Source organism: Salmo salar, chromosome ssa02 (genome assembly GCF_905237065.1).
Source record: "Salmo salar chromosome ssa02, Ssal_v3.1, whole genome shotgun sequence".
NCBI classification, from domain to species: domain Eukaryota; kingdom Metazoa; phylum Chordata; class Actinopteri; order Salmoniformes; family Salmonidae; genus Salmo; species Salmo salar.
The window spans coordinates 55,373,378-55,395,471 of NC_059443.1; the positions used below are offsets into that span (position 1 = coordinate 55,373,378).

Consider the following 22,094-nt stretch of genomic DNA (forward strand, 5'->3'; position numbering starts at 1 on the left):
AGCAGGACCTTTACTGAGGCTGGTTGGTTGATTTATACCCTTAGCCTGGGTACCAATTCAATTTTTATTTCATTTCAATTCAATTTAAGGGGCTTATAGACATTTCAAAGGTCATATTATGTCTATATACTGTGTTGTAACGATGTGCAAATAGTTCAAGTACAAAAGGGAAAATAAATAAACAAAATGATGGGTTCTAGTCATCGGTCCTTCTATGGCCTGCAATCATCTGGGTCGTATTCATTGGAGCACACTGTAGCAAAATGCTTTTCAGCGTAATATGAAACAAGTGGTTCCATTTTGGACAAAATAACAACATTTCAACAGAACAAGAGGTTCTTATTGGACAAATCCAGGTAGTCCCTTCCTATTTTAGTCTGTTTGGTGCCCTACTAAAATAAGTCCTTTACGGCACTTTAGTTGGGGTACCAACTTACAAATCAGTGGAATCCTAGTGAATCACTTAAAAAGTTGATTCAAGTCAACATTTAATAAAGCAATTCAATTATAAAGTTCATGAATAGGCCTATTCACAACAAAAATTATTATCAAATTGATTAAGTGATTCAACAATTATAAGGACAATATGCATAGTAGGAAAATTATTAGCAGAAATCACATATGCAAAACAATGAACTATCTAGAAATAAAGAGAGAATGCTAAATCTATCAAGGATATAGGAAGTTAAGGTTATCTTTCAATTTGGAATTGGTCTTCAGTAGCAGATAAAGTTGAGGCTCTCCTGGCAGTCCCGGGTCTCCCATGCTCCCGCTGTTGCCATGGCCCCACAGTGGAGGTTCCAGGCGGGACACTGATGCTGTCCACCCTGGGGCCAGGCCTCGTACACCACTGGGTCCCCGTTCACCCACAGCCAGTGGTTGGCCAGGTAACGCAGGCCCATCCACAAGTGGGCCGTGGTGGTCTGGGTCTCCCTGCTCTCCCTCTGGGCCAGAAGCAGCTCCGTCTCAGACACCAGGCTGGTGAGGTCAGTGTGCTGCTCCCTGCAGTACTCCAGAGCCTCCTCCCACGTCTTGCTCTCCCTCACCACGATCAGCTTCAAGCAGAAGAAGGGTAGCTGATGGTATACAAACGCATCATGCCATCTATTCCTTTTAATTAGACCATAGTCTTCTTTAGGCCCGTTGTTTGGTTGATCCTTGTCCCAGACACCAAGGTAGGTTGCGTATCCACCTCCTGACCACCTCCAGCCATTTAGGTTTTGGGGCTCTCTGTACAGACCAATCCAGGTGGAATTATGAATCCGTACACCGGGTGCCGTTTGTAGCTGCTGCTGTTCCCACTCACTGCTGATGGAGGACAGGTCGGTGTAATGTTCTCTGCAGAACACCTGAGCGTGTAACCAGTTTTTCTCAGCAGAAACATAGATGTGTTTCCCAGATACAAAGGTGTATGGTTGATTCCCCCTATCGATTGTCACCCCAAATAGCTCCAACACACTGGACATGAGGAGCACTGTGTAAACAGTCTTCTCCATGACAATGTTGCGTTCCGATTTGAGGTGAAGTGTGTCTCTTCTGCTGTTTCTGCTCTGTCTGATGCTATGACTGATGACGCTGGTCTGTTTTGAGGCATGATGGACCAATAGAAGAGCTTTACATTTTACATTTTTGTTTTGCAAATATGCTCACCTGTACAAACATAAGGAAGGCAAATCTAACATACAACTTATGTCTCTTTGGGGGGCTCACTGAAGATGGGTGGAGAAAGTTTAACAGGAGTCTAAATAAGGGGCCAAAGTTGTTTGCCTGGTCGTTGTGTCTCTACCTGTCAAACAAATTCTCTGACACATGAAAAGGCTGCTCGTAGAAAATGGATGGAAAAGGTTGAGGTCTGTGCAAATAACATGAATAACTTTGAATGAGGAGTAACAGTTGTTAGTTTAGCGCCACTGCTTTAGGAGCGTCTTCCATTGACACCCCGGCCAGTTCCTCCCTGCCCGACTGCCTGAGCAAAATAGCCTAGAATCATAGAAAAATAGGATCTGATTTAGAGGAAAATGTAATTGTATTCACGCTTTTTAATTACTTTCAATCGACAAATTATCTCAATCGACCTTTAACTAACTCAAGATGGGACAGATGGGCCTTTTACAATGGGGACCACACAGTGGGCAGAACAACCAAGGAGGTGGGCAGAGCCAAGCAAGAGCTAGCGAAATCCAATTGGACCATTTTAGCATGTACTGTATTTGCATATTTCTGTTAGGGAACGTCTCTGAAGTGCGTGTGTGCAAGAACTTGAATTCTCCCTCTTAGATTCCAGCTAAACGACAACAATTTTAGAAACTCTGGCGAAGGGAAGTGTTGAGTGATTAGTGTTTTTTAAGGTCGGTTCGGTTTACGCACAAAGTGACCCTCTGTGACCAAGAGAAAGTAGCTGTGTTTCATTTCTTCAAAATGATTCAGTATTTTTTTCATGTTGAGAGCTCTAAATCCGTCTGAGAATATCACAGAGAGATAAAACTACAATTGCCGTCTCCCAGGCTGGGCTCCATCGCTCAGAGGCAGATTAAATTGATTCTTTGTTTGGATAGGTCGGAAATTGTGACACGTCACTCCCTGTGACAGTGAAAAGAAGGAAGCCTGTACAGAATTAAAAATATATCCAAAACATGCATCCTGTTTGCAATAAGGCACCAAAGTAAAACTGCCAAAAAATTTGCAAAGAAATTAACTTTATGACCTGAATACAAAGCGTTATGTTTGAGGCAAATCCAACACAACACATCATTGAGTACCACGCTTCATATTTTCAAGCCTGGTGGTGGCTGCATCATGTTATGGGTATGCTTTTCATCGGCAAGGACGAGGGAGGTTTTTTTAAATAAAAAGAAACGTAATAGAGCTAAGCACAGTCAAAATCCTAGAGCAAAACCTGGTTCAGTCTGCTTTCCACCAGACACTGGGAGATTAATTCACCTTTCAGTAGGACAGAATATCTTACCGACATGACATTGAATGTTCCTGAATGGCCTAGTTACAGTTTTGACTTAAATTGTCTTGAAAATCTATGACAAGACTTGAAAACGGCTGTCTAGCAATGATCATCAACCAACTTAACACAGCTTGAAGAACTTTCAAGAGAATAATGTGTAAAGGTTGTACAGTCCAGGTTTGCAAAGCTTTTAGAGGCTTACCCAGAAAGACTCAGCTGTAATCACTGCCAAAGGTGATTCTAACATGTATTGACTCCGGGGTTTGAATACTTATGTAAATTTGATGCTTCTGTATTTCATTTTCAATAAATGTGCAAAATGTCTAAAACAAATTCACTTCATCAGTATGGGGTATTGTGTGTAGATGGGTAAGAATTATCTCTATGCTCCACAACTAGCCAAGCTCCCCTTGGCTAGCGAAAAGTGTAGCCCGTAATCATTCGGTTGCCATAGCTGCCCATGCTGCAGAGCTGTCTAACAAAATCACTATTTTAGTAGTTCTTCAAAGTAGATAAGGCATTCTATCAAGATTACTACAACTATCAATCGGGTAGAGCTACCTCACAAACTGTCTCTATCCCTCTCGTCGCTGTGTTTTGTACATTCATCTCGCTCTCATGCGGTCTGTGCACGGGGCCAGGAAGAATAAGCGCAGTGGATTCTGGTGATTGTAGTTAATTACCACATTTTCTGCACTGACCTAGGTTGAATATTTGCCTATTGAAAACTACAACTCCCTACAGCTTCCCACAGTTCGTTCTTGATTTGATTCTTGATCTCGTGCTTGATATGATTTCTCTTTAGAGAAACGGCACGTTGAGCTCACTTTCAACATGCAACAATTTCAAAGGTTTTACTGAGTTACAGTTCATATATAGAAATCAGTCAATGTAAATAAATTGATTAGGCCCTATTCTATGGATTTCACATGACTGGGAATACAGATATCCATCTGTTGGTCACAGAACCCTTAAACGTTAAGGTAGGGGCGTGGATCATAAAACCAGTCAGTATCTGGTGTGACCACCATTTGCCTCATGCAGCACGACACATCTCCTTCGCATAGAGTTGATCAGGTTGTTGATAGTGGCCTGTGGAATGTTGTCCCACTCCTCTTCAATGGCTGTGTGAAGTTTATGGATATTGGCTGGAACTGGAACAGACTGTCGTACATGTCGATCCAGATCATCCCAAACATGCTCAATGGGTGACATGTCCAGTGAGCATGCAGGCCATGGAAGAACTGGGAAATTTTCAGCTTCCAGGAATTTTGAACAGATCCTTGCGACATGGGGTTGTGCACTAACATGAGTTAATGGCAGCAGATGAATGGCATGACAATGGATCTCGTCACGGTATCTCTGTGCATTCAAATCGCCATTGATAAAAATGCAATTGTGTTCATTTTCTGTAGCTTATGTCTGCCCATACCATAACCCCACTGCCACCATGGGGCACTCTGTTCACAACGTTGACATCAACAAACCATTCGCCCACACGATGCCATACACAAACGTGGTCTGTGGTTGGACATGCTGCCAAATTCTCTAAAACAATGTTGGAGGCGGCTTATGGCAGAGAAATGGCCATTAATTTCTCTGGCAACAGCTCTTGTGGACATTCCTGCAGTCATCTTTTATTTCAGCTCATGAAATATGGAATCAACACTTTACATGTTGCATTTATATTTTAGTTCAGTGTAAATGGAATTCAAGTAATTGAACCTATGTAAAATAAATATATATTTGATTAATCGTTCAGCACTAGCAAAGGGTCAAGTCTATAAAACTTGGTGGCTCTATTCCTACTAGATTTTAGTTTTGAACAGTAAACTGTACTGAGATAGGATGTGTCATTCGTGAGAACATTTGCAAAATGTCATCCCAGCTTAATCTTGCTACATCTTCTGCCTCTTCCTTGCCACTGCACTTCCTCTCATCACCATATTTGGTAATGATTGGATGCCCCTAGCAGACACTTCAAGTTTTTATACATGTGTCTAATCTGGGTTTCCACTTTTATGTCAACACTAGTTATTATTTACCACTTAGCTACGCAACTTTGTTTGCCTGCTGTTGAAAGAGCTCACCTGACTGGGTCAGATTGTCTTTAAATTAAACTATCATTGAGCTAGTTCACCTGGGTAACTTTCAGAACTCTTTTTCGGGCCACTTTTGCATGTGCCAGGTTTTCCATACAATTTTGTTTGGGAGGAAGACATGAAAAGACATGACTGTTGCTCCTCATTCAAAATTCGGCACTTAATTTGCACACATCGGTTCAAACTTTCCACCCACTGTGTACCCGCTGCATCAGTCACATTTCCAGACATCGGACTGGGAATTTGTTTAGGGAAAAAACACCATTTGTGTTTTTAGATTTGCATGTTTGAATGAGCATGCAAAGGAACTTTCCTTTCAGCCTGTCTCAAAAACAACTAAGAAATGTAAAGTTCTGCTCTTGGTCCATTGTGCCTCCAACAGACCAGCCTCATCCTCATCACTCATCAGTCAAATCATCAGACGGATCAGACACAGCAGAACAGACACACTTTACTTCACACCACCCATCTGAACACAACACCGCAATGGAGAAGACCATCTCCACAGTGATCCTCATGTCCAGTGTGTGGGGGGTATTTGACAAGAAACTGATGAAAGACTCATCTTGGGACAATCAAAATTCTTTGGTATCTGGGAAGCACATCTATGCCTGACAAAACATGGGCGCAAGCTCAGGAGTTCTGCAGAGAGCCTTATACTGACCTGTTGTCCATCAGCAGTGAGTGGGAAGAGAATAGGGTGCATCTCAATAGTCCAAATTTGTTTCCTCTCAAATTCTAATAAAATTTGAATAAGAATGATCAAAAAACACAATTTTAATTTAAACATGTCCTATCTTGTAAAAATGTTCCTACCACAGTGAAAAAGTACACATACTGTACAGTACAAGCTCTTACAACTTTTCAATGAGAGCTATCTTACTTTCAACACAGCCCTATTCCTCCTTTAGGTTTAACTTTACAGTGAGTCATTGGAGATAAGCAATTCTGTCTATTTTATGATACTCATATAAGCAGCATACAGTATGCCTTTTCTATTAGGCTCTAATATGTACTTCCCAGAAAATTACCGTTCTGACAGCGAGGCTGAATATGAGCCAATTACGAGTGTTTGTGCATTTCCATTACTAGCGTGTCGAGTTCTATATTGACCGTGTCAATTGGGGTGCTAATAACTAACAGCGTCTTTGACGCGAACACATTGGAGGTGAACAACAGGTTATGACCGAGGGTCCAACGGAGAGCAGGCACTAATAGGAACTGGTTGCACCTCTCTGCTGTACTCCTTCCCTTACAGAACGGACCTGAGTACACTTAGTGATGATCGAACCCAGTAAGTGGGCAGAAGGAGGCAGCAGAGCGCCATTCAGTGCTTAATCAACCAATCAGAGACCTCTGCACCTCTTCCATGAGGTTATTAGACAGGAAGTGTGCCTCACAGAGGGTGCTGCCGCAACGCCAACCTGAGGTGATTGCCAAGGCAACAAACTCTGACGTTTAGGCCAACACACAAGGAGACCTTAGCATTAGAAACATTTATATTATTAGAAAAGGTTGGATAATCCATTAACTTTACACTGTTAGTCGAGATTAGAAGTCTGCCCTCACTAGTTCTTCTTGTATCTGAGTGGCTCACTGGTAGTAATGAATTCAAATATTCTTTAATTATACTAGTGTGGCTGCCCGACGCCTTACTGAAATCTGATTATTAAAGTGCCCCACTAATTTGATTTGATGTTGCCATACCAACCACACAGCTCTACAGGGATTTTTAATTGGTGGCAATTCAAGTAGTTAGTCCTGTATTAAATGTCCAATTATGCAAAATAATGTATCTTTTTCAAAGGTCAATTTGATGGACGGTCCCTGTTGCAGATAATGTATTAGTGAAATTGATCGTTTTGCGTCAAAACAGAATCAAAAGTGGAGAGTTTTTCTTCTGGGCCCATAATCACAAAGTGTCTCAGAGTAAAAGTGGTAATCTAGAATCAGTTTTCACTTTTAGATCATAATGTTTAAGATTATATGGACTGGTAGAATCGGATCATAGATCAGCACTCCTACTCTGACACTTTGTCAATGCACCTGCTTTGTCCATCACAGTGGTATAACTGCCAGGCAGGAAGAATCCCATTAGCTGTCACTGTTACCATGGTGACATACCATACCCTGGCCATTTGTTTGTTTTTCTAAATGACCCGTCTGACTGGGGCTGAGCAGATCTCCTTGAATGGCCCACTACGGGTACAGGCACTTCGCATGTGAGGTTAAATCACTGGTGTGTGTTCGTGTGTGGGTGTATGTCTGCATGTGCATGTATGTGTGTGTGTGTGTGTGTGTGTGTGTGTGTGTGTGTGTGTGTGTGTGTGTGTGTGTGTGTGTGTGTGTGTGTGTGTGTGTGTGTGTGTGTGTGTGTGTGTGTGTGTGTGTGTGTGTGTGTGTGTGTGTGTGTGTGTGCGCATGTGCTGAGGGGTAATGCTCAAAATAATACTTATCATGTGAGTTTAAAGGGCAGGTGTGCGTTTGTGTGTATGTGCCCGTGTGGGAAGTGCACATGTTTGTGTGCATGCATGTGTGTGTCTCTGAGAGTGTGTGAGAGACGTGCATGTGCACACACACACACACACTTCTTTCGGAGACGCACTGACTCTCAAAGGTACCTCGGCAACATCCAATTTGACCAGGTCTATAAATGATTGAGTGGGGAGAGGGTCAGGTGTTACTCTTCTATTTATGCCTGTGAACAAAGGAGGCGAATAAGGTTCCTACCCATTCGTTTCATTGCCGCCAAGCCTGTCACTAGGGACTCCAGAGGTGCCTTTGTTCAGACAGATTACACTACAGAGAAATGAATACAATTAATCTTTCAAATGTTTCTCCATCAATATAAACACTATTTGACTGTAATCAACATTGGATTGGACAGACACAGACTAGACTTGGAGCTTTCAAATGGAAGATGTATTCCACTGAAGTGGAATATAAGTGGAATATAAGTGGAACAACAGAGTATTTTTCAGTTTGAGTACAAATGGGAAGAAGAAGCACACACTCACTTTGAAAGTGTGCTTCAAAGTGCTTTAAAGTTAAACCCAATAACACAATCATTATGTACAATCAGCCACCCAAGCATTTGGCTATCATTTTTATCAACATACACTCTCCTATGTATTTATTTAGACGGTGAAGCTAACATTTGTAAATGTGGCTCTATACCCCAACATTTTGGATTTGAGATCAAACGTTTCATATGAGACGAAAGTATAGAATGTCACCTTTTATTTGAGGGTATTTTCATACATATCTGTTTTACCGTTTAGAAATGAAAGCACTTTATGTATATTGTCCCCGCATTTGAAGAAGTATTTGGGCAAATTCACTTATAGTGTTTTAAAGTAGTCAAACGTTTAGTATTTGCTACTGTATTCCTAGCCAGCAATGACTACATCAAGCTTGAGGCTCTACAAACTTGGTGGATGCATTTTCAGTTTGTTTTGGTTTTGTTTCGGATTATGCAAATTCATCCAAAAAGCAAACGCTTCCAACAAGTTTGTAGAGTTACAAGCTTGATGTAGACATTGTGTGCTAGGAATATGGGACGAAATACTACACTTTTTAGCTAAATGTAATACGCTATAAAAGTGAATTTGTCTATATACTTATGACACTTTCAAATGGAGGGACAAGATACATAAAGTGCATTCATCTCGAAACGGTAAAACAAATGTATGAAAATACTCTCAAATAAAAGGTGACATTTTGTATATTTGCCTCATAAAACATTTGATCTCTAGCATTTTTTTCTATCAAAGAACCAGATAGATGATCGGAAGGCAGAACTACAGTACCCCAACACACACACACACACACACACACACACACACACACACACACACACACACACACACACACACACACACACACACACACAAACTACTTAGAATGCAGCAGCTGTATCCCACCAAAGCCAGGCAGATGTTTAACCCCAGTCCATCGATTTGGAGAGATTTATATCTGATCTTACAGAGCTTTGATTGACAGTTTTCAGGGAGATCTATCACCTCCCACCCGTCTCTCTCTCCCATCCCGTCCCTGTCAATACTGTTTCTGTGCAGTTTAACGCCCAGCCATTATGCTGGGTTATATGTGCGTCCATCTCTGGTCCTTCTCATGAATCTCATATCTGCCCAGTGGAGTGAAGAACTGCCAGGAGTTTCCTCCTTCCAGAACTTGACACTTAACATAGAATACTTTTGCAGTCATTACAGTCAATCATGCGACTGGATTGTGTTTTAACGGCAATGTTCATGTGCGGGCATATTCTACCTGTCAATCAAACATTTTTACCCTCATAATTAAAATGTCTCACAAGTTAAAGGCAATGTCCATGGGCAGCATACTCCACCTATCAATCAATTATTGTTCACGGCCACAATCAAAGTGAATAGTTTTTCCTATAAGAATGTGATATTCCTATGAGAATGTGATATTCCTATGAGAATGTACATTTTTTAGTTCTGCTTTCTAGTTGTATAATTGCTCTACGACTGTTTACAATCGGGTAATGTGGTTAGGGTCTAGAGAACTGGCAACGCCGCACTACATCTCGTGGTGTTGCAGCATATGTCGTCTGCCGAGGGAGACCAGCCAATTAAACAAAAGTCTGTAGCAGGAGGCGAATGTCTGTAACACCGTCTCCCAGGTGCATTTGCGGCGCAGGATCACTGAATTATTCTAGACCACCCCATTGGCTGCCTCCCTTTAAAAGTGCTGCCAGAAGAGGAGTAAGGTGAGCTTATGTTTTGGCTATGCCTTTGTGATACAGGATGTGTATAGTGTGGATGTAGTAAAAAGTCCCTGCATCCCAAACCAGCCAGTAGAACCAGCCAGATCTGCATCCTTCCTGAGACATAGAAGTACTGTCACCCAGGATAGAGAAATGCTTTTCAGTTCCAGTGTTATAGACGATGCTTCTGGAGTATGTTGCGTTGCAGTGGGGAGGGTTGTGAGTTCGCACCCCAGTCAGGGCGGAATTTTCACTCCTTCACACTTCCAGAGAGAGAAAAGTCCAACAGTGAAGAGTTGAATTTTACCTTGTAATTAACAGAACATTACTCATCTCTGGCCGGTTGAGACTTCATACGCAGGCCGGCAGGAAGAGACAAATCTATGTCTTATTTATGCAAGTGTCCTTTGTCCTCCAGATTGCCTGACACAAAAGCGTTTTCAGTGGTGTATCCCTGAGAAGTTCTTTTTGATTCTCTACAGCTCCATTCAGTACATTTGTGCTCTTACTGTGTGATCAACACTAGGTAATAACAGAAGCATTTGAGACGGCATGTCTCAAGTGCAATCTTTCAGGAAGTCAGGTGTCTTTCTCTAACTGGCTATATTGTTTGGTGAGTGTGATTGGACCATTTGAGCATCCTGTAGTTACTTTGTATGCTACCGTACAAATACACACAATGAAAGGCAAACAAAAGAAGCCAACATCAACACCCACCTGAGACAAAATAATACATGCATTATCTCATGTTGAGAATTGTATGAGATACATAATATTACATCTGCATGAATAAGCCTGACACAGATTCTGCTGCCGAGGTCCAGACAGTGCTGACAGAGAGAGAATCCCAACGTAGTTAACTGCACTGGCCCACTTGGCAGTGTCTCAGCATGGGCTCTCTCTCTCTCTGTCTTTCTCTCACTCTCTCATCGCTCTCTCTCTCTCTTTCTCTCCACCATCTCCCCTCTGTCTGTCTCTCTTTCTCTGTCTCTCTCCCTCTCTTTCTCTCCACCCACTCCCTCTCTGTGTCTCTTTCTATATCTGTCTCTCTCTCTCTCTTTCTCCACCATCTCTCTCTCTCTCTCTCTCTTTCTCTCTCTCTTTCTCGCTCTCTCTCTCTTTCTCGCTCTCTCTCTCTCTCTTTCTCTCTCTCTCTCTCTCTCTCTCTCTCTCACCATCTCTCTCTGTCTGTCTCGTTCTCTCTCTCTGTCTGTCTATCTGTCTCTCTCTCTCTCCCCACCATCTCTATCGCTGTCTGTCTCGTTCTCTCTCTCTGTCTCTCTCCCTCCCTCTCACTCCACCATCTCTCTCTTTCTCTATCTCTCTCCCTCTCTCTCCACCCTCTCTTTCTCTCTCCATGCTCTCTCTCTCTCCATGCTCTCTCTCTCTCCATCCCAGCTGTGTTCTACAGTGTTATTTATCCTGGTCTTCTGGAACAACAGCGTATCCCACCACCCAAGCCTGTTCCAATTAGCTCTTCTTCTGTGGATCATTGGCACACTCTCTAAGCATCTGCTCTGTCGTGCGCACGTGCGTGTGTGTGTGTGAGACACTGACAGGGTTTGAACCCATGTCTCATGAAAAGTGCATTGGCCCTCTAAGCCAAACACCTATGCCTAATTGAAAGGGTAAAGAGTGTACCTTTGTGCTGTGTAGACACCTGCGTCTCAGTCTTTGTGTCATGAGCATCATTTGATAAATGTTGCTCAGCTCAACATAACTGCAAATCAGTACCTCATTTATTTCATTTGGAACTAGTTCTCTTCCATTCCTTTCCAAGTTAACTTACATGATATACAGTGAGGGGAAAAAGTATTTGATCCCCTGCTGATTTTGTACGTTTGCCCACTGACAAAGAAATGATCAGTCTATAATTTTAATGGTAGGTTTATTTGAACAGTGAGAGACAGAATAACAACAAAAAAATCCAGAAAACACATGTCAAAAATGTTATAAAATGATTTGCATTTTAATGAGGGAAATAAGTATTTCACCCCCTCGCAATCAGAAAGATTTCTGGCTCCCAGGTGTCTTCTATACAGGTAACGAGCTGAGATTAGGACCACACTCTTAAAGCGAGTGCTTCTAATCTCAGTTTGTTACCTGTATAAAAGACACCTGTCCACAGAAGCAATCAATCAATCAGATTCCAAACTCTCCACCATGGCCAAGACCAAAGAGCTCTCCAAGGATGTCAGGGACAAGATTGTAGACCTGCACAAGGCTGGAATGGGCTACAAGACCATCGCCAAGCAGCTTGGTGAGAAGGTGACAACAGTTGGTGCGATTATTCGCAAATGGAAGAAACACAAAAGAACTGTCAATTTCCCTCGGCCTGGGGCTCCATGCAAGATCTCACCTCGTGGAGTTGCAATGATAATGAGAACGGTGAGGAATCAGCCCAGAACTACACGGGAGGATCTTGTCAATGATCTCCAGGCAGCTGGGACCATAGTCACCAAGAAAACAATTGGTAACACACTACGCCGTGAAGGACTGAAATCCCGCAGCACCCGCAAGGTCCCCCTGCTCAAGAAAGCACATATACATGCCCGTCAGAAGTTTGCCAATGAACATCTGAATGATTCAGAGGACAACTGGGTGAAAGTGTTGTGGTCAGATGAGACCAAAATGGAGCTCTTTGGCATCAACTCAACTTGCCATGTTTGGAGGAGGAGGAATGCTGCCTATGACCCCAAGAACACCATCCCCACCGTCAAACATGGAGGTGGAAACATTATGCTTTGGGGGTGTTTTTCTGCTAAGGGGACAGGACAACTTCACCGCATCAAAGGGACGATGGACGGGGCCATGTACCGTCAAATCTTGGGTGAGAACCTCCTTCCCTCAGCCAGGGCATTGAAAATGGGTCGTGGATGGGTATTCTGTGGAGGGAGCTGAAGGGTTTGAGTTGCCAAACGTCAGCCTCAAAACCTTAATGACTTGGAGAAGATCTGCAAAGAGGAGTGGGACAAAATCCCTCCTGAGATGTGTGCAAACCTGGTGGCCAACTACAAGAAACGTCTGACCTCTGTGATTGCCAACAAGGGTTTTGCCACCAAGTACTAAGTCATGTTTTGCAGAGGGGTCAAATACTTCTTTCCCTCATTAAAATGCAAATCAATTTATAACATTTTTGACATGCATTTTTCAGGATTTTTTTGTTGTTATTCTGTCTCTCACTGTTCAAATAAACCTACCATTAAAATGATAGACTGATCATTTCTTTGTCAGTGGGCAAACGTACAAAATCAGCAGGGGATCAAATACGTTTTTCCCTCACTGTAAGGCCGGGTTGTTTTTTCTGAGCTACTCTTTTGTGTGGAGACCGTACCACCAGACAAAGAGAGGAAGGAAAGAGAGCGGAATGAATGAGAGAGGAGTGAAGCAGTAATTACTGGCTTGGTTGCTGTGTTTCAGGGCTGCTGCCTGTGTTAGTGGCTCAAGGTGCCTAGCTAAGTGAAATAGACTGCTTTCTTTGAAGGGCATTCTGTCCTCAAGTAGAGGTGTAGCTAAGCACACACACACACACACACACACACACACACACACACACACACACACACACACACACACTTAATGAAAGAGAACGACTCTCTGGGCTGATCCGTGACCCGCTAGCACCTCCCCTGGTGAGAGGGGAATGAGGCAACCTCAGAGTTCCACACAAGGATACTTGATTGACACACACAGGAATGAAATGGTGGTTCTATAATGGACAGGAAACAGGGGTAATGAATACACTGTACACAACACAATAACTAATAGCACAAGTAGAGTCACAAAGCTATTAACAAAGGGAGGACTGTATACAAGGACACGCTACCTGCACATATTACAGAACATAGTGAACACACAGAGGCAACATACAATAGGCAATAGTGGAAACTAACTATGAAGGACAATATACAAATGTCACACAACTCACTTTGGGCACGCCCACCATCCCACCAGTCCAGATCTACAAGTCTAGATGTTGCTGTGCGAGACAGATGGGCCTTGCTGCTCTGTCTGTCACTGTTGGGAGGAGACTGAACAGTGTCTGACCTGAAGAGTAGAACGGTGTCTGGACCCCCTAGCAACTGCCCTAGCCACTGCCCCAGCAACCAATCAGGGCCCAGGTCACACAGGCAGAGAGCGTTTGAGAGGCCGGTTTATGGTACCCGTAGACTTGAAAGGATGTGGGGTGCTGATAAAAGTCACCAGCAGAGAATTCGTAACACACACACACACACACACACACACACACACACACACACACACACACACACACACACACACACACACACACACACACACACACACACACACACACACACACACACACACACACACAGCATTCCAGAGACACTGTACTGCATGAAACCTGTAGAATCCGAAATGACACCCTATTTTTCACCAGTACCCTCTGGGCGTTGTATGGTTGTATTTCTGCAAAATAATTAGTATGAGTTAGCCACGAATACTGCAGTGTATAGTGGAACATTATGTCAATCTGTACAGTATTGTCACGTCCACTCCCACTGCCCCGCTCCGGCGCTCAACGTTGCCGGTTTTACTTACCGCCGAACCTGGCAACCCATCATTACGTGAACCTGGCAACCCATCACTACGCACACCTGCGCCCCATCATCATTACTACCTTGATTACTTACCATTTATCTAGCGCTCTATTTCTGTCAGTCATCAGGTTGTATGGTTTATATTTCCTTGGTAGACACTTCTCTTGTTTTGTATTCCTTCCATGCGTCTACTTTACAAGTATCAGTATGTGTGATATGTGAAATAATTCAGACTACTATACATTGAAAGTTACATGTGAAGCCTCGTACTTGGGATGCTTTTAAAATGGTCCTATCCTTGTTGAAGTTAGCTTAATTCATTAATGTATTTATGTATTCAGCTGGAGTAAGAACCTCTGCTGTTCAAAAGCAGACCCACTGGGCAAAAACTGATCGAAGGAACATTATTTCCACGTCATTTCAACAAAATGATTTGTGATGAAGTTGAATCAGCGTGGAAAACTGATTTGCAAAAAGTCATCAATGTATGAGAATTTTTCTCTTTTTTTCACCCACTTGTTTTACCTAAATCATGTGACATGGTGAAATATTTGGTTAATTTCACATTGGTTGACAACTCAACCAAAGCCTGTACAGCTTTCCCACCCCATTTGTAATCCCATCCAATTCCAGGCTTGCGGGAGCGAGACCCGTACGGAATACCGGGAAGAAATTCCCAGGGATTTTCCACCTCATCTGTTCCTGGGAAGCAGATGGTGATGGAAAACTGAAAGGCGTCGTTTGTCTTCATCAGCCTCGCCCTCCGTGAGGGTCGAATGGAGAGGAGGAGGAGGAGGAGGTGGAGGGAGGAAAGGAGGATGCAAGTTATCTATAAATGGCAGTGACTGAGATTGTCGTGTGAGCTGGGAGCTTGAGACATGAGACATGTCAGCTCCCGAGATTACTGATATAGATTTTCCCATACAGCCTGGGATATGGAGGGATGGAAGAACAGAGAGAGGAGAGGGGTGGAGTGTGGGGGGTGGGGGTGCTCCCAGCTAGAACATTTGGTTCTTTGGAAGTTGTGGGAAAGTATGTTTTTGGTTTTCCATTGGTTCTGGGTACGAAGCCCTACGTTTCCTGACTGGTAAAACTGAGGGAAAAAAAATACTTTCTGAGAACGGAAATGAATTACAGTTCCCTGTTCTGGGAACCTTAATGTTTAGGTTGCAGGGAGGTTCTGAGAATGTTTTACTATGGTTCACTGAAAGTTTCTTTGAATGGAAGTTATAGGTTATTTGAAGATAATAAAAATGATGTCTGAATAAGTTTTTTTGATAACAATGCTAGCTTAGTTTGGGCTAACTGTTTTGAACTCCAAGCACAGATGGAAATTCATTTGCTTAGGCATTAATCATGCGAATACATTTTTTTCTTTATTGTGGCACAGCATCAGCGAATTTCTAAGCTATGCTTTCTGTTTTCTAGCCATGGAATTAGTCCACTGCGCCTCTAGGATGGAACTAATATGCCATATTTCTTTTTACTCATACAAAGCTGTTCATTTTAGTCTATTCAAACAGACCCCATTTCAAAGGTAACAAGCACTCATTCTGACCAACTCACCTGAACACACTTAAGAGAGTTTTGTTGATGCTGACAACGGAATGTATATGTTTTTCAATAACATTCTTAGAATGTTACTTAAGTTCTCTTGTGGTTTTTCTGAAAAGTTTTCTTAACGTTCACCGAACTATGTGAGAACATGACTAAATAGAACCATATGGAAAACTGTAGGAAACGTTATGCTGAAGCACTAAAATTCACACAGAAGAATGTTGTTTCATAACGTTCTCTGAAGTATTTGACAACATTATCAATGTCAAATTCATTTGGAGAGGATGTTCCTAGAACATTACCCAAATTGAAATTAAATGTAAACATGTTTGAACTTTTAGGAAACGTTCTGTTAAATTAATGTAGATAATGTTTTTTTGTTAAATTTCCAGAAAGTTGTGGGAAGGTTGTATGCAAAATAACCATAGGACAACCACACTCTCACCAAGCTCTAAGTAATATATGGTTCTCAGAACGTTATATGCTAGCTGGGTTCTCTCTCATGTGGCTCTCTCTGTCTCTACCCACTCCTCTCATATTTATTTATCTCTCCCTCTCCCTCCCTCTTCCCCTCCCTCCCTCCCTCCCCAGAGCCTCCTCTTTGCTGCACCACAATTATTTATCACCGTGCCATCTGCCCCATGAAAAGTGAATAACTTTACAACCACACTTTCTCTCTCTGCTGACACACACACACATACAGGGAGCCTCGAGGTTAGAGCATTGGGCCAGTAACTGATAGGTTGCTGGTTCGAATCATGGAGCTGACAAGGTGAAAAATGTGTCGCTGTAGCCTTGAGCAAAGCACTTCACCCCATTTGCTCCAGGGGTGCAGGACAATAGTGACTCTGGCTGTGACCCCACTCCCTACAGGTGTCCCAGGGGGAGTTGGGATATGCAAGAAACACATTTTCATTACACACTTGTAATGAAAAAATCAATGGTCCTTTCATGCGTAGTTTGGTCACAACGGTGCGCACAACAGTAAACCGATAATCTCATAGATAACCTCACCTGAATACCATATTCATAATGTATCAAATATACCCCTGGCTCGATGCTCTAGGGGTATGCGAGAACACGTGGGCAGACGAAGAGAGAGCAGTAGGAGTAGCAGTGTTATCTGTGGTAATCCATGTTTCCGTCAGCGCCAGGAAGTCTAGGGACTGGAGGGTAGCATAGGCTGAGATGAACTCAGCCTTGTTGGCTGCAGACCGGCAGTTCCAGAGGCTGCCGGAGACCTGGAACTCCACGTGGGTCGTGCGCGCTGGGACCACCAGGTTAGAGTGGCAGCGGCCACGCGGTGTGAAGCGTTTGTATGGCCTGTGCAGAGGGGAGAGAACAGGGATAGACAGACACATAGTTGACAAGCTACAGAAGTGTTGTTTCTTGTATTATTGTCTCTTGTGTCTTTAGAGAACTGTTTCACTTTGATATCCTTTTTCTTCTGTCCTGATTTTCTCTTTCTTTTCTTCTGTTAACTAGATATTCTTTGTTGTTCTTCGTTAGCTAGCTAGCTTCTTCCAAAAGAGTCCCTAGCAACTGCTTAGCAACTGGTAAACAATTCAGCTAGCTAAGATAACTACAATTTTATGAAAAATAGTTATTTTTCAAAAGCCTATCTTCTTTGTTTGTTGCTTGTTTTTTCTCCTCTTCAGTCTTGCAGTTTTCTTTTGCTTTTTTCCGATGTACTTCACTCTAAAAACCATGTAAATTTCAATATTTGTAGGAGCTCATTTTTCAGCTGCTGCTGCTCAAATTGGAGTTCCGGAAGGAACACATCTCAGACCACTGTACAGTAACTAGCAATACTATATCAACTGAAGACCGGAACATTCACTTGATCAGTTAGCTATACAGGTAACTCTTTTGGTCCAACGTGACCAGTGGTTCATTCTAGTTAGTCTAGTTAGTCCTTTCTAGCTATAGAAACTAGCCAAGGGTTCCATGAGGTTTACAGCTACACAACAAACCATCCCTGTCCACGCTGGGAAAGATCCTACCCACCCTGGGGCCTTTATCAGTCTGTTCCAGAAGGTTGCTGTTCTGTTCTAATGTTCTAATCTGCAGGACAGGAGTAATGGCAGACAGGAGGGGGTGCCCCGTGCCCAGAATGAAGCAGGGATCAAAGGAGGCACGCTCCTCATCACTCACTCACTGATGATTGGCCTCCACAGAGGGAGGGAGAGCGCTTTCAGCTACAGGCAGACAGACAGACACCCAGTCAGCCCCAAAACGTTCAGCAAAGAGTAAACAGCTCCACCACAACCACCCCTTTCACACATAGCCCCGATGATGATTAGAGTTGAATTGGAAAGGCAGAGGAGAGGCATGCAATGCATCATGGTAATCAATGGAGCTGTGCTCTGGCTTTGCTCTAGTTTAGTCGGCAACTCTTGACTTTGGGGAACATCATTGTTTTGATCCTTTTTAATTTCACTCCAAAGTTTACCTTATTGAAGGGATTCTGTGATGATTAAATGTTATTGATATGATTGTTGAACAGAGGTAAATGTTGGTGTTGATGATGATGATAATGATGATGATGAAGCAGGGCTAGTGCTGCTGATCTCAGAACTGGCAATCTTCTTGGGACGATAGTAGTTCTATGTAGTCTTTCTTATGGCATCACGTGATCTAGAGGGACAACAATTTCAATGGTCCATCTGTCAATCATCAAAACAACTGTCTTTAGAAGGACTTTTTCATTTACAAGTTCTCTACATAAAATGGCGTATGGCTCCATCTAGTGGCTATTTTTTAGAATTTACAGGAGACAGAAGTTCCATGAACTGTGATCTATTTTTGGCATGAGTTTTACTCACAATTGCTTACGTGATATGGATGTGCAATGTGATTGCTGTATGATGCACTCAACAAAAGAAGTTCCCTTACAGGAAAATATAGTTACTATATGAATTATTTAGTTAATTTCATAGATTACATGACAAATGGATAAAATATACATAACGCAATAGGCTATCCTGCTATGAACCTGCTATGCTTCTACGCATGATCTCTCTGAGTGCAGGAATAATGTTATATAACTGGATATTCTAAATGCCTAACCAATGAAAATAGCTTTCTCTCCATTTTTCTTATGGTCAGAATGTGTAGCAAACATAGAATTTTGAATTCCATTTGGATTCCTGGGAACACTCCAACCAGTCAGCCCAAGAAGTAGCCTAGGCCATAACGTTCTAGAGATTACCTAATGTTCTAGAGATGACCCACGGTCACTGTTATATAACTGACCATGAATTGATCTTCTCCTCTCATTAAAGAATGAGAGACTGATGTTACTGAGTGAAGATGAACAGATCGTACTCAGTAGCTACTACTACTACTGTAGCTTATGAAATGTAATGACATAGAAGTATGGCTATAGGGTTGTCAAGACTTGATGAATGAAACCACAAACGCAGCATATTGCTTCATCCATTTTTTTATTGGTTTAATACAGAAAAAATGCATCATACCAGACCCAATAAGAAGAAAGGGTGTGGGGGTGGGGTGGGGCGGTAAATAAATAAACAAAAATAGCTTCTTAGGCAAAGTGCAATTTCTCAAGCAAGAATTTTTCCTGAGAGTGGTCTGAGTAGGGAAGGGGAGAAAAAGCTGTTATTGGCAGAGAGGTTTGGAACTCTTTCTTATTGGTCTATGACCTAATCTACCACTTGGTGATGTAACCAGGCAGGCCAAAACAGTCTGAAATTTCAGCCAGCCTTTTCAAACAGCTCTTACACTAAAAGGTCATTATCATAATTGTCACAATTTCATAGTATTTTTCTAACCTCATAGTGTGGAAATATGTACTGTTGTGTCTTTACTATGATTAAATGAGATGACGTACTATTTTCAAATTGATTACCTAACGTTTAATTGTTTGATTAAATTAATCAGGCAATAACTAACTCATTAGGAATCCGGGGCACCACGGAAGCATTCGTTTATATAGAGTGGCTATCTTCCGAATCCACTCTTAAAGACCTGAAGATCTTTTATATCAATAGCAGTCAATCATTAATTATTCTTTACCTTCTATCAGTCTCATCTGAACGTTGTAAAATTCTTGGTTATCTGCACGAACCCTAGAACCCTACACCCAGAAAGGACCATGTCGTGACAGTACAAAACACAGGGAATTTGGGTTTTTGATTCCATTGGGCCTTTAATGTTCTCTTTAATCATCTTCTGAAGGCAGCAGCACCCCTCCTATTGCTGAGCATCTGAAAGAAAGTATAGCACATTATAATCACACATTGGCTTGTGGCACAATTAACATAAACAGGCTAACTCTTTACCTAACAAATTACTTTGGTTTATCTCAATCAAATCTTCAAAGCAATGATTTCTCCTCTTCAGACTGCCCGCTGGGCTGCCAGAGTCTGCCAATCTCCTTCTCCGCTTTCCCCAGCTTTGTGGCCAGCTCGGTGCTGGCCCCAGGCTCTTTTTCAGAATGCCTCTCTTCATTATTGCCATCTTGCCCTCCAGCTCAGCCTTGAGCTGCTCAAAGGAGATCCTCTGCACCAGCCACTGCTCCACTTTGTTCACATTAGCCTGGATCTCCCTCCTCAGCTGGGTGCAGATAGTCGAGACGGTTTCACTTTCAGCCAAGTTATTCTCCAGCTAACGCTTCTTCTCCATTTTCCCTGGCTCACTCCTTAGCTCGTCACAGGCGTTCTGCTCGTCATTCAAAGCTCTGGTGTTACGGCTGTCGTAGAGAGGGGACCAAAGCGCAGCGTGGTAAGTGTTCATTATGGTTTATTAAACAATGAAAACACTAGAACAAAGGAACAAACCGAAAAGCCAAACAGTTCCGTCAGGTAACGAAATACAAAACAGAAAATAACTACCCACAAAACACAGGTGGGAAAAGGCTGCCGAAGTATGATTCCTAATCATAGACAGCTGCCTCTGATTAGGAACCATACTCGGCCCAACACAAAGAAATACAAAACATAGAATGCCCACCCCACACCCTGACCTAACAAAATAGAGAAATACACAGTCTCTCTCAGGTCAGGGCGTGACATCTGGCCAGCTGAGAGGCCCTGCTCTCCTCGCCCTGCAGTCTGGCCTCCATATCTCCCATCTCCTTCTCCGGCTGGGAGGCCCTGGTCTCAGACTCCTCGCTGATCTTAAGTCTGCCTTTCAGAGCCATCTCCAGCTGGGAGGCCCTGCTCTGCTCTCCCTTCAGTTGATGAGATGTCTCTTCAAGGTCTCTCTCCATCCACAAGGCCCTGACTTCCACCTCATCCAACTTCCTCTGCAGCTCCTCAATGGATCTCTGCTGCGTGGCCCCACTGAGCTAGCTTCTCTTCAGGCTGGCCTTGACACTCTGCAGTTCCCAGAGCGATTGTAGCTTCCATCAATGTAATTGTCTGCATCATTTCCAACCCCCCATATATATATATATATATATATATATATATATATATATACAGTATATATATACAGTATATATATATATGGGGGGTTGGAAATGATGCATGATATATATATATACTGCTCAAAAAAATAAAAAAATAAAGGGAACACTTAAACAACACAATGTAACTCCAAGTCAATCACACTTCTGTGAAATCAAACTGTCCACTTAGGAAGCAACACTGATTGACAATAAATTGCACATGCTGTTGTGCAAATGGAATAGACAACAAGTGGAAATTATAGGCAATTAGCAAGACACCCCCAATAAAGGAGTGGTTCTGCAGGTGGTAACAACAGACCACTTCTCAGTTCCTATGCTTCCTGGCTGATGTTTTGGTCACTTTTGAATGCTGGCGGTGCTTTCACTCTAGTGGTAGCATGAGACGGAGTCTACAACCCACACAAGTGGCTCTGGTAGTGCAGCTCATCCAGGATGGCACATCAATGCGAGCTGTGGCAAGAAAGTTTTCTGTGTCTGTCAGCGTAGTGTCCAGAGCATGGAGGCGCTACCAGGAGACAGGCCAGTACATCAGGAGACGTGGAGGAGGCCGTAGGAGGGCAACAACCCAGCAGCAGGACCGCTACCTCCGCCTTTGTGCAAGGAGGAGCAGGAGGAGCACTGCCAGAGCCCTGCAAAATGACCTCCAGCAGGCCACAAATGTGCATGTGTCTGCTAAAACGGTCAGAAACAGACTCCATGAGGGTGGTATGAGGGCCCGACATCCACAGGTGGGGGT

At 42.9% G+C, this 22,094-nt stretch overlaps 1 protein-coding gene across 1 annotated transcript; it reads right to left on the reverse strand.

Annotated features, from left to right (window-relative positions):
• Positions 1-716: 716 nt before the first annotated feature.
• On the reverse strand, positions 717-21,157 carry LOC106588551 (snaclec alboaggregin-D subunit beta-like). Its single transcript, XM_045713259.1, has 3 exons — positions 20,966-21,157; positions 20,404-20,502; positions 717-1,076 (listed from the first exon to the last, which is right to left on the reverse strand). The coding sequence occupies exons 1-3, from the start codon at positions 21,155-21,157 to the stop codon at positions 717-719; spliced, it is 651 nt and encodes a 216-aa protein (XP_045569215.1).
• Between the last annotated feature and the right edge of the window lie 937 nt (positions 21,158-22,094).